Below are 13,562 nucleotides of genomic sequence, written 5' to 3' on the forward strand. Positions count from 1 at the left end.
CAAGACTGCTTTGGCTATTCGGGGTCTTTTGTGTCTCCATACAAATTTTAAGATTTTTGTTCTAGTTCTTTTAAGAATCTCTAGATTGCTTTGGGTGTATAGTCATTTTCACAATATTGATTCTTCCAATCCAAGAACATGGTATACCTCTGCATCTGTTTGTATCATCTTTAATTTCTTTCATCAGTGTCTTATAGTTTTCTGCATACAGGTCTTTTGTCTCCTTAGGTAGGTTTACTCCTAGGTATTTTATTCTTTTTGTTGCAATGGTAAATGGGAGTGTTTCCTTAATTTCTCTTTCAGATTTTTCATCATTGGTGTATAGGAATGCAAGAGATTTCTGTGCATTAATTTTGTATCCTGCAACCTTACCAGATTCATTGGTTAGCTCTCGTAGTTTTCTGGTGGCATCTTTAGGATTCTCTATGTATAGTATCATGTCATCTGCAGTGACAGTTTTACTTCTTCTTTTCCAATTTGTATTCCTTTTATTTCTTTTTCTTCTCTGATTGCCATGGCTAGGACTTCCAAAACTATGTTGAATAATAGTGGTGAGAGTGGACATCCTTGTCTTGTTCCTGATCTTAGAGGAAATGCTTTCAGTTTTTCACTGTTGAGAATGATGTTTACTGTGGGTTTGTCATATATGGCCTTTATTATGTTGAGGTAGGTTCCCACTATGCCCACTTTCTGGAGAGTTTTTATCAAAAATGGGTGTTGAATTTTGTCAAAAGCTTTTTCTGCATCCATTGAGATGATCATGTGGTTTTTCTCCTTCAGTTTGTTAATATGGTGTATCACATTGATTGATTTGCATATATTGAAGAATACTTGCATCCCTGGGATAAATCCCACTTGATCATGGTGTATGATCCTTTTGATCTGCTGTTGGATTCTGTTTGCTAGTATTTTGTTGAGGATTTTTGCATCTATATTCATCAGTGATATTGGTCTGTAATTTTCTTTTTTTTGTAGTATCTTTGTCTGGTTTTGATATCAGTGTGATGGTGGCCTTGTAGAATGAGTTCGGGAGTGTTCCTTCCTCTGCAATTATTTGGAAGAGTTTGAGAAGGATGGGTGTTAGCTCTTCTCTAAATGTTTGATAGAATTCACCTGTGAAGCCAGCGGGTCCTGGGCTTTTGTTTGTTGGAAGATTTTTAATCACAGTTTCAATTACATTACTTGTGATTGGTCTGTTCACATTTTCTATTTCTTCCTGGTTCAGTCTTGGAAGGTTATACCTTTCTAAGAATTTGCCCATTTCTTCCAGGTTGTCCATTTTATTGGCATAGAGTTGCTTGTAGTAGTCTTAGGATGCTTTGTATTTCTGCAGTGTCTGTTGTAACTTCTCTTTTTTCATTTCTAATTTCATTGACTTGAGTCCTCTCCCTCTTTTTCTTGATGAGTCTGGCTAATGGTTTATCAATTTTGTTTATCTTCTCAAAGAACCAGCTTTTAGTTTTATTGATATTTACTATTGTTTTCTTTGCTTCTATTTCATTTATTTCTGCTCTGATCTTTATGATTTCTTTCCTTCTACTAACTTTGGGTTTTGTTTGTTCTTCTTTCTCTAGTTCTGTTAGGTGTAAGGTTAGATTGTTTACTTGAGTTTTTTTTTTTTTTTTGAGGTAGGCTTGTATAGCTATAATCTTCCCTCTTAGAACCGCTTTTGCTGCATCCCATAGGTTTTGGATAGTTGTGTTTTCATTGTCATTTGTCTCCAGGTGTCTTTTGATTTCCTCTTTGATTTCTTCAGTGATGTCTTGGTTATTTAGTAACGTATTGTTTAGCCTCCATGTGTTTGTGTTTTTTTCATTTTTTTCCCTGTAATTCATTTCTAATCTCATATCGTTGTGGTCAGAAAAGATACTTGATATGATTTCAATTTTCTTAAATTTACTGAGGCTTGATTTGTGCCCCGAGATGTGATCTATTGTGGAGAATGTTCCGTGTGCACTTGAGAAGAAAGTATAATCTGCTGTTTTTGGATGGAATGTCCTGTAAATATCAATTAAATCCATCTGGTCTATTGTGTCATTTAAAGCTTGTGTTTCCTTATTGATTTTCTGTTTGGATGATCTGTCCATTGGTATAAGTGAGGTGTTAATGTCCCCTACTATTATTGTGTTACTGTCGATTTCCTCTTTTGTAGCTGTTAGCAGTTGCCTTATGTATTGAGGTACTCCTCTGTTGGATGCATATATATTTATAATTGTTATATCTTCTTCTTGAATTGATCCCTTGATCATTATGTAGTGTCCTTCCTTGTCTCTTGTAACATTCTTTATTTTGAAGTCTATTTTATCTGATATGAGTATTGCTACTCCAGCTTTCTTTTGATTTCCATTTGCATACAATATCTTTTTCCATCCCCTCACTTTCAGTCTGTATGTGTCCCTAGATCTGAAGTGGGTCTCTTGTAGACAACATATATATGGGTCTTGTTTTTGTCCATTCAACAAGCCTGTGTCTTTTGGTTGGAGCATTTAATCCATTCACGTTTATGGTAATTATCTATATGTATGTTCCTATTACCATTTTGTCAATTGTTTTGGGTTTGTTTTTGTAGGTCCTTTTCTTCTCTTGTGTTTCTCACCTAGAGAAGTTCCTTTAGCGTTTGTTGTAGAGCTGGCTTGGTAGTGCTGAATTCTCTTAGCTTTTGCTTGTCTGTAAAGCTTTTGATTTCTCCATTGAATCTGAATGAGATCCTTGCCAGGTAGAGTAATCTTGGTTGTTGGTTCTTCCCTTTCATCACTTTAAATATATCATGCCACTCCTTTCTGGCTTGTAGGGTTTCTGCTGAGAGATCAGCTGTTAACATTATGGGAATTCCCTTGTATGTTATTTGTTGTTGTTCCCTTGCTGCTTCCAATAATTTTTCTTTGTCTTTAATTTTTGCCAATTTGATTACTATGTGTCTTCGTGTGTTTCTCCTTGGGTTTATCCTGTATGGGATCTCTGTGCTTCCTGGACTTAGGTGGCTATTTCCTTTCCCATGTTAGGGAAGTTGTTGACTATAATCTCTTCAAATATTTTCTCGGGTCCTTTCTCTCTCTCTTCTCCTTCTGGGACCCCTATAATGTGCATGTTGTTGCATTTAATGTTGTCCCAGAGGTCTCTTAGGCTGTCTTCATTTCTTTTCATTCTTTTTCCTTATTCTCTTCCACAGCAGTGACTTCCACCATTCTGTCTTCCACGTCACTTATCTGTTCTTCTGCCTCAGTTATTCTGCCGTTGATTCCTTCTAGTGTAGTTTTCATTTCAGTTATTGCATTGTTCATCTCTGTTTGTTTGTTCTTTAATTCTTCTAGGTCTTTGTTAAACGTTTCTTGCATCTTCTCGATCTTTGCCTCCATTCTTTTTCCGAGGTCCTGGATCATCTTTACTATCATTATTCTGAATTCTTTTTCTGGAAGGTTGTGTATCTCCACTTCATTTAGTTGTTTTTCTGAGGTTTTATCTTGTTCCTTCATCTGGTACATAGCCCTCTGCCTTTTCATCTTGTCTATCTTTTTGTGAATGTGGTTTTTGTTCCACAGGCTGCAGGATTGTAGTTCTTCTTGCTTCTGCTGTCTGTTCTCTTGTGGATATCTTGAGGCTATCTAAGAGGCTTGTGCAAGTTTCCTGATGGGAGCGACTGGTGGTGGGTAGAGCTGGCTGTTGCTCTGGTGGGAAGAGCTCAGTAAAACTTTAATCTGCTTGACTGCTGATGGGTGGGGTTGGGTTCCCTCCCTTTAGGTTGTTTGGCCAGAGACGACCCAACACTGAAGCCTACCTGGGCTCTTTGGTGGGGCTAATGGCAGACTCTGTGAGGGCTCACACCAAGGAGTACTTCCCAGAACTTCTGCTGTCAGTGTCCTTGTCCTCACGGTGAGACACAGCCACCCCCTGACTCTGCAAGAGAAGCTCCAACACTAGCAGGTAGGTCTGGTTCAGTCTCCTATGGGGTCACTGCTCCTTCCCCTGGGTCCCCATGTGCACACTACTTTGTGTGCCCTCCAAGAGTGGAGTCTTTGTTTCCCCCATTCCTGTCGAAGTCCTGCAATCAAATCCCGCTAGCCTTCAAAGTCTGATTCTCTAGGAATTCCTCCTGCCATTGCCAGACCCCCAGGTTGGGAAGCCTGACGTGGGGCTCAGAACCTTCACTCCAGTGGGTGGACTTCTGTGGTATAAGTGTTCTCCAGTTTGTGAGTCACACACCCAGCAGTTATGGGATTAGATTTTATCAAATTTGATTGCACCCCTCCTACCATCTCATTGTGACTTCTCCTTTGTCTTTGGATGTGGGGTATCTTTTTTGGTGAGTTCCAGTGTCTTCCTGTCGATGACTGTTCAGCAGTTAGTTGTGATTCTGGTGCTCTCGCAAGAGGGAGTGAGAGCACGTCCTTCTACTCTGCCATCTTGAACGAATCCAGTTCGTTGTTTGTTTTCATTTATCCTGCCTTTTCAATTTGAGAATTTCTTTAATTGTGAGATATTTGATTTCTTAAATTCTGGAAAATTTATTCTGATTATCCTTTTGAATATTGCTTCTTCCCTATCTATGTTTTTATTCCTTAGGGAGTTCTTTACAGACATATGTTTGAGCCTTTCACTCCATCCACTTATCATTTACATTTCCCATCTATTTATTCTCTAGGCTATGTTCTGTGTAATTTCCTTTCCAGTTAGTTGGGTCTAGACTACTGTTTAAAATACCCAGGGGATTTTTTATTTCTGTGAATATTTTAAATTTTATTTATTTTTTTCAAAATCTGCCTGTTTTTTATTTTTTGTCATAGTGTCTTGTTTTCACCTTAAGGATTACATTTCTTTCTTATTCTCTGAATATTTAAAATATGCATCTTAAAGTCTCTTTCAACTTGCTCCAGTCTGCATTGTTCCTCAGTTGTCGTTTTCTCCAATTTTTAATTTGACTTCATTTATGGTGTAGAATTATTCTTGGTATAATTTGTAATTACGTCTGTATGCTTACTATTGGGAGTAATTTTTATCAGTTGCACCTTAAAGTGTACTGGTTGGTATAAGTTTTTCCTATCAGGGCAGTTTCTTACTGGTTTCTGACAGGGTCATGTGACATTTCTGTATAAATTTCTTGGCACAAAATTCCCACACTGTGAGGGTAGCTGGGACAATTCTATCCCACATATGTGGAAAACTTGGTCAAGGGGTTCTGATTTGTGAAGGTTAACTGTTTCCACCCATGTTCTGGACCAGCTGAGAGCTTGGGCTTGTAGGTTCTATTTTTCCAGGTTCCTGAGTCCATCAGGGATTCAGTTCCAGTTTCCCCACCATGAATGGGGCCTGTGTCCTCAGCTGACATCATCACACAAATACTAAAACTGCAGACACTAAGGAGCATTTCTTTGGGGTTACACTCCCCTGCTCCACCCCCTGTATTCCCACCAACTGCTATGGATTCCTTCCTATTTTTGACCTCTAAAATTTCCCCCTATTTGCTTTTGATCTTGGCTATATATTAAAGATAAGCTTAAAAACAGTTTATTTGGCATTTCTATATGTTTGGGGTAGAAAGGCAATACTTACTAGCTCAGTCCCTGTCTGGATTGTAACTTTCTAATTATCCTGTAAACCCATTGTAATGTGGCCTTGTCCCCACTATTCCATTGAAAATGTTCCTACTAAGGTCTCAAATGACCAACTAACCATTCTATTTAGTGGACATTTTCCAGTTTTTATAGCACACAGCATATGATTCTGTTCTTTATGCTTCCCATTTAAAGATCCTCGCCCTCTGACCTTCTAGGAAATGGCTTCTCCTAATTCTTCCCACTTCCAGGTTGTTCCTTTTCACTCTCTTTTGAAGGCTATAAGCTGGTGATTTTCAATCTCTGGCTCCATCCAGATGTTTCTCTTGGGCTCTGCACCTGTGCATCCAACTGCCTACTTGATATTTCTCTGCCATGTCCCTCAGGCACCTCAACCTTTTCAAAATGGAATACAATTTTCCTTAAATCTATTTAAAGAAGTGAAGAGGAATAGAGTTATTTTTATTGATCATGAACTTCAAAGGAGAAATTTTATATGAATGTAGAAGAATAGTGGTTTGGATATGGTAGTGAGGAACTGGATGAATTCTCATCTCAACTTCTGGCTTCTAGGTACACGGGCTATGGCAGATGAATATCTTGCAAAGGAGTAGGGTCCGTGGGACTCGAGGGCCTTAGGGGAGAGCCAAGTCTCAGTGAAGAGAAGGCAGGAAAGTCTTTAGCGAAGAGATCAAGCTGAAATGTAGTTTGTGGACAAGGACAGCAAGATTTGGAGGACACATCTGAGAGAGGAAAGTAGCTGAAAGGAGAGAAATCATAAAGAAGCTAAGAGCTCACTAAGTGTTTACTGAGCTTTGTGAGGGCAGGTGCCACTCATAACCATCTTTTCTTCCTTAGAACCTAGTCCAGTGTCTGGTGTATGCTAGACTCCAAGCGGATGTTTGTTATAATAAAATGAGACTGTTGTAAATGGCTTTTCATTATTTTTCATGAGAAGGATGAAGTAAAAGATCGTGTTCTCTTTTGATAAGGGGAAATGAGAAAGAAGGATAATAGCTTTGGGCATTTAGAAGGATATAACCCAGTTTGACAAACATTTAAAAATGCCTATTGGGTTAGCCGCAGTTGAGTGTCACACACACATTAGTGCATCTTTTCCCTGCAGTCAATTACATTCAGGGACTATGATTCTTATTGAGGCAGATTCTCATCTTTTCCCCAGCACTTGGTGGGAACAGGGCGGCGAGGAGATATCTGTAATACAGAATAGATCTTTCCAATGGATATGGCCTGCCCAACACTTCCTATATGTCTATTAGAAAATACATTTTGTGAACAGAAATTACATATAATAAATAATAAGTCAGTCATTGGGTTATAGAAGCTGAAATTTCCCATATTGCATAATCCTGCCCCTTTAGATATTTCACTCATGGTGGCTGGGTAGGCAAAATCATCTCTAGGTTCAGTTTCTCCTAATAATGCTACTAGTTTTCTGATGAGGAAGCACCGCTGCTTGCCCATTCTGGCTCCCAGGACTTCCAGGACTCATAGGCAACTCTCCTATGTCTGAGGGGTTCTTGGCTTTCTGAAATATGTCACCTATATCTCATGGTCTTAATAAAAGAAAAAAAAATGTAATTCCTGTCTTTGTATGGTGCCATCTGCCCCCTCTGGTGTGTGGCATTGCCTTCCTCTTCATTTGATAAATTTTGTTGTTGTGCTTTGAGATTTTTCTGTCCTCTCCTGGACTCTTTTCCCAGCCAGTCTGTAGAGCTCTATCTCCATGCTCTCTCTGTAGCGTTATGCCTTCATCATCATGAACTCATTTTGTGAAGTCACAAATTACACCATGGTTTAATTATATTTATGAGAACAAAGATTGATAAAGTTCATCTGTGTTTCAGGGAGCTTGCCATCTATTGTATGATACAGACATAACCATGTGTTATAATCCAGGGGTAACCACAATACTGAGGGTGTAGGAGAGGAGGACCACTGAGACACTGGCTACAGACATTGGTGTAAAATGTTAGAAGTTTTCATTTCATACTCTGTATTGTTCTTGGTAGAAGTTCTAGACAGATATAACCCAATTTCTGCAGGGAGGGACAGAGGCAGTTTAATTGGCACTCTGGTCCCAGGTATTTAAAGTTGTCCCTTTGAATGAAAAGTGGCTTTGCCTGTTATGTGAAAATACAGAAGCTCTTTGCAAAGGCAAAATGGTGTATTGTGAATCTATTACAAAGGTGTTACCAATTTTGACCAGTTTGTAAGATTAAAGTTTGTTCTAGCTGAGTTTCCTACATTATAGTGCTAGATCTCAGACAGAACTTTGGAATTGAATACAGAGTAGGGACCAGAAGGTGGGAAGTAAGAGGTAAGAAGCATAGTATATGGTACTGTCAAGCCAGCCCCAACAAAGATGGTATGTTTACACAACAAGGAGCTACTGTATAGCACAGGGAACTCTGCTCAATGTTATGTGGCAGCCTGGATGGGAGGGGAGTCTGGGAGAAAATGGATACGTGTATATGTATGGCTGAGTCGCTTTGCTGTGCACCTGAAACTATCACAACAATGTTAATTGGCTATACTCCAATATAAAATAAAAAGTTAAAAAAAAAAAGTGTTGTGTTTACTGAACACGTGCAACCTAGGCCTACAAATATCAAAGAGAACCTGGACAGGGCAGAACACGGCTTTATTCCCACAGTCAGATAGTGTTGAGGGTAGGCCAAGGGAATGGGGGAACAGAGGATGTGCTTTTGTAGATGCTGTGAGATATCCTCACACTGAATAGTGATGGTGGTTAAAGATTGCTGACTTTTTAAGTGTTAAGTCTTTTAATCTCTTTGAGTGTGCCACTAAAAATTATAGCATTCAAAACGGTGCCAATACACACACACACACACAGAGCATGCGGAGAGCCACTGGAGTAGCACATCTGAAATTAAAATGGAAGATATCTCCCTGTTTCTTTTTCTTATCAGGTAGCATACCAAGGCTTTAACATCTCTCACCTCAAATGAATATAATCTGTTTCCTTTATACTCGAGCCCTGAAACATGAGAGCTCATTAAAATCTGAGAAATTTTATTAACTATCTCTGATAGCTCCCCCCCCATTCTTTTCTTTATCTTCATTTCACAAGCAGGATTATGAAGTTGCTTGATAGGTTTTTAATATCGTCATGAAAAGTCTTCCCTTGGGCATGTTTGTGCAGTAGATAACATAATCTTAAGAACCTTATTCAAATGAATGTATTCAAATGAAGTGGGCAGACACCACTGAACCAACTCAGCATCAATACATTTCAAAGGTCTCATCAACACAGTTATCTCATTTGTAATAGAACAAAGAACCACTAGACGGAGCTAGGGTTTAAGAAATCACAGCTCTGAGTTGGTGACAGCTGTGCCGGGTAGAATGTTATCTTGTGGAAGAAGTGTATCATTACTGATTTCAAAGCCCATGCAAGCCTTCCTAACTCTGCAAACAGCCGTCATTTGTTTATTTTGTGTCTCCACAAGATGAGACACAGGGTGATGTCCCAATTTATTTAGTCACTCTAATGATGACGTCTGACCTTGGTGTAGTACTTCACAATTTAGAGTGTTGTCCCCTACATAATTATGTTTGATCTTCACAGCAACTCTGAGAGATTGCTGGGCAAGAATTAGTTCCTCTGTTTTGGAGATGAATAAACTGAGATGGTATCTGCAATACATTAGGATGCGTCAGGATGGTAAACCCAGACAAGTGAGGTTGCACAGTTTTTTTCCTCTTACATTCTTGTGTAGACTGTTGGTTGCCCCAGCCTGGAACTAACTAGAATACTATCAACTCATTCTTTTTGTGGGGCATTTCTTTAGTCTCTGATCGTACACCCTCTGGGGACACATAGTGAAAAGACAGATAAAGCCTATGTGCAGGTAGAAATCTCCCAAAACTGGTGAACAAACTTGTCTGAGCTCCTACCCAGAAACCTTGGGTTGATGTGATTCTTATAACAGGAGGCAGATGTGAAGACCAGCACATCATCCTCAGCAGGGTGGCCCATCCATCAAGCCAAGGCTGCACTTTTTAATTGATGTCAAATGTCCGGGGAAGCTGCCCCCCCCCAATGCCCGCCCCCCCCCCCCCCAGCATTTGCCCTCAGAGAGAAGCCCCCCTGTTTATGTTTGTCAGACACACTGTTCCTGTGTCCTAATGTCACACATTGATCATAACAGGTTGTGCTTCAGCTAAAAACAAAAACAAAAACAAAAAACTTTCTGTATATATGCATGTATTTTCTTGGTCTTTTAGTAAAATATTCTCTGGATAAGAGTGGAAATCAAGTCAGTCAGCAAGCAAACTTGTCAAACGTCTGGAGCCTGCATTTTTGCCTTTGGTTATCTTTAAAAACAAACCAAGACCGCTCTTCTGGAGCTCAGCCAGTCACTCTTTAGGTCTGACAGCTTACAGTGCTTCATTAATTAGTGGTCAAACACTGGCTTCAGAATCCAGGTGGGGCAACTTTCACAACTGAGGCTAGGAAATCCTAGGGGCCAGCAGGAAGGTGTTCTAGGAGCCTCAGAGGCCCCAAGGGCTCCGGCCTGAAACGGAGCAAAGGAGGAGAGGTACAGCACCATGCTCCCCCTCGACTCCGTGCGACCTCGTCGGGAATGAACCCACTAAGACAGCTGTTCCTCTATCCTCCTCTCCATCCAGCCCAAGACGCGTCCTGAACACGTTTCCCGGCTGTGCCCAGAGGGTGGCGCTGCCCGCCCAGCCTTGGCCCACCGCCGCGTTCGGCTTCCCAGCCGCTGCGGGAGCGCCCCGCTAGGTCTCCCGCAGGCCGGCGGGGGGGCACGCGCCCGGTAGGGGGCGCCGCGGGCCCGGGCGCGGCGGCTCCCTCCGCCCACCCGGAGGCGGCTGCGGCGAGGCGAGCCCCGCGCGAGTGCAGTGCGAGGCGGGCCGCGGGGAGGGAGGCGCGAAGAGGGCGCGAGGGCGGCAGCCGGTGGGAGCCGCCGCCCCTGCCCGGCCGGGTCCCCGTGGGGCGCATGGGGCGCTTCGAGCCGGGATCGCTCGCGGGCCCCGCGCCCAGCTTGCTGCTGTCCTGAGAAGCCGCGCCGGGACGCCCCCAGACCCCGAGCTGCCGGGAGGATGACCATGGCCGGTGGCAGGAAGGGACTGGTGGCCCCGCAAAACACGTTTCTGGAGAATATTGTCCGGCGGTCCAATGGTAAGAGATGCATTCGGATTTGTTACCCCTGCTTTTTATCTGTGCCTTTATTGCAGACGCCTCCCGCCGCTCGGCGCCAGCAGATGCAGCAGAACCCCGGGGCTCTGCTGGGAGCCGCGGCGCGGGCGCTGGGGGCTGCCTCCCGGAGGCTAGGAGAGGTGGGCAGGGCGGGGCGGGGTCTGATGGGCCCCCATCCCAAGAGGAGAGCTCTCCTGGGGTCGCTTTTTGGGCCTTTCTCGCGCCTTCTCGGTCTCATCTTCAGGGAGTGTGACAGTTGATGAGCAAAGTACTGGGAAAAGTGATGGGAAGCTGGTCTCAGCAGGAACGGCAGCGAGTTCCCCCATCGGTACTGCCCGCCCCTCCACTTAGGCTCTCTGGGTTCTCTGGCCGTTCCCCACGGCGCCGCCTCTACCGGGAGAGAGCCCCAGTAGAGACCCGCAACTCCGAGTCCCGGCCCCCGAGGGATGGGAGGATGCGGCTGCTTCCACCTTCCATCCAGGCAGCTGAAAAGTACGAATGTAGGGACCTAGGGACGGGCTGCAGGCTGCCCGATTCCACCTCCTCAGCCACCCAACCCTTCGAGGTTAAGTGAAGTCTCCTGAGGGGCAGAGTTTCCTGGATTCAGGTGGAAAGTGGAGGGGCACAAGTGCAGAGCTGGCCAAGAGGTCACAGGTACAAACCTGTCGTCGTTCCTCTCTTCCAAAGCACAGCAGTGTTTTATGTCTATAATTCTTGCTCCCCTATACATTCCCAAACTCACCAAACCTGTAAATGTATCTATTACTCAATAAAACAGAGCTCCCGGATCCTCTCTTTCCCAGCGGCATTAAGACGGCGTGAAGCGGTGGGAGGCGAGAGTCCTAGGAGCAGGGATGGAATGGAAACATTTCAAAAGCCTTTAGTACCCACAGCAAAGCTTCCCGGCTATAAAGCACTTACAGAGCAAACAGGAACCCAGCAGTTGGAAGGTGCAGTGCACACCCGTTCATCAAAGGGCTAAAATGAAAGAGGACAAGCCTAGAGACGCTCTTTCCAGGCTCCTGGACCACTCTCGTTCCAGAGACAGATGACATTCTATTAGGAGGAGGTGAGGCGCCAACTCAGGAAGTGGACTTTAAAAATGTGTAAATATCACCATTACGGAGCCTTAAGGAGCTTGTGTTAAAACTGTGCGCTTCTATTGGGATTTAGTGAGGGATTCAGGGGAAGGGCATGAAAGTGACTTATGCTACTAGGAAATACTCTTTAATTTAAAAAGTGATTTAAGTTTATCTTATAATAAAAAACTTTATCACTAGGATAGCAAATCGTCGTGTATTATTCAAGTACTTTAAAAAAAAAAAAGATCATTTATTGTGTGACTCTTGAAGAAATTTGGGTCAATCACCTTTCCTTTCAAGGACTTCCTCACTCAAACTAAGGTGGCTTTTAGAACAAGGTCACAGCCATTACCTGGGGAGGGAAGGGGATGATAATTACTACATGAACAGCCACAATGAACCCTTCAGCCATGAAAAAGCTGGAGGTGTTGGTGGCTTTTTAAGTAAAATCACCATCCAAGAGTTAATTTGCTGTGATTGCTTTGTTGTTGGCCTGTTGAGGGGGATGAAGAGAGTCTTGCTATTTGGGGATCCCATTGCCAGTGACATAAACTTTCTCAGAAATATCAATGACAATTCCATTTTTTGGTGAAGAGGCAGTGTTCTTTAAGTTAGAGGTGAAACTGCATCTAACATTTACCGTATTCTGTTTTTGAGTGGAGAGAGCAGCAAGAGAATCTTAAACGTAGCAATCACAGGGTTCCTTAGGCTTGTTGGAGGAATTTAAGAATCCTGGAGCTGATACCACAATAAAATAATAAAAACCATGAATTCTGGAGCTGACACAACTACAAAAAATCCTGGCGCTGAGAAGGCAGAATACCTTCTAGGACCACCCCCCCCTCCCCCCCCACGGTAAGCAGGTGTAGAATGTCAATAGAATAAGTGCCTGGTAGCATTGTTAGCACTGGCCTTTTAATTTCAGCACCAGTTCCAACAGCTTGACTCTGATTAACCAACCAACCAAACAACATCAACAGCAAAACCAAAACATCTTGGGAGGAGAGGTGGATGAACATTTAAAATGATCTATTATTTCAGAAAGATTGTGATCTTGAAATGTGAGATTTAAGTTTTTAGTGACCCCCTTTCATTGGATTTCCTGAACCCAAAGAGAAAAAACAATTTGGACTCTTGGAAATATCACAGTATCTATAAGCATTATGTTATTTTACTGTGATGGAAAAAAATCTATTTAAAAATATTGTCTCCTAAAATCCACCAGCCCCTTTTTTGGGGGGGTCATTAAAGTATTTAAATAGCATTTTACCTTAAAATAGCAATACTTTATTTATTTATTATCTTTATTGGAGTATAATTGCTTTACAGTGGTGTGTTAATTTCTGCTTTATAACAAAGTGAATCAGCTATACATATACATATATCCCCATATCTCCTCCCTCTTGTGTTACCCTCCCACCCTCCCTATCCCACCTCTCTAGGTGGTCACAAAGCACCGAGCTGATCTCCCTGTGCTATGCGGCTGCTTCCCACTAGCTACCTATTTTACGTTTGGTAGTGTATATATGTCCATGCCACTCTCTCACTTCGTCCCAGTTTACCCTTCCCCCTTCTCATGTCCTCAAACCCATTCTCTACGTCTGCATCTTTATTCCTGTCCCGCCCCTAAGTTCTTCAGACCTTTTTTTTTTTTTTTAGATTCCATATATATGTGTTAGCATACGGTATTTGTTTTTCTCTTTCTGACTTACTTCACTCTGT

The 13,562-nt window shown here is 42.4% G+C and overlaps 1 protein-coding gene across 2 annotated transcripts in view; it reads left to right on the top strand.

Annotated features, from left to right (window-relative positions):
• The first annotated feature begins 10,661 nt into the window (after positions 1 to 10,661).
• KCNH1 (potassium voltage-gated channel subfamily H member 1) overlaps positions 10,662 to 13,562 on the top strand; it is a 415,212-nt gene continuing 412,311 nt past the window's right edge. For both annotated transcript variants that reach the window (XM_059904358.1, XM_059904366.1), the window contains exon 1: positions 10,662 to 10,740. In XM_059904358.1, coding sequence (XP_059760341.1) covers positions 10,662 to 10,740 — 79 coding nt within the window. The remainder of the gene's footprint in view (positions 10,741 to 13,562) is intronic.

This window comes from Balaenoptera ricei, chromosome 1, assembly GCF_028023285.1.
Source record: "Balaenoptera ricei isolate mBalRic1 chromosome 1, mBalRic1.hap2, whole genome shotgun sequence".
Classification (NCBI taxonomy): Eukaryota; Metazoa; Chordata; class Mammalia; order Artiodactyla; family Balaenopteridae; genus Balaenoptera; species Balaenoptera ricei.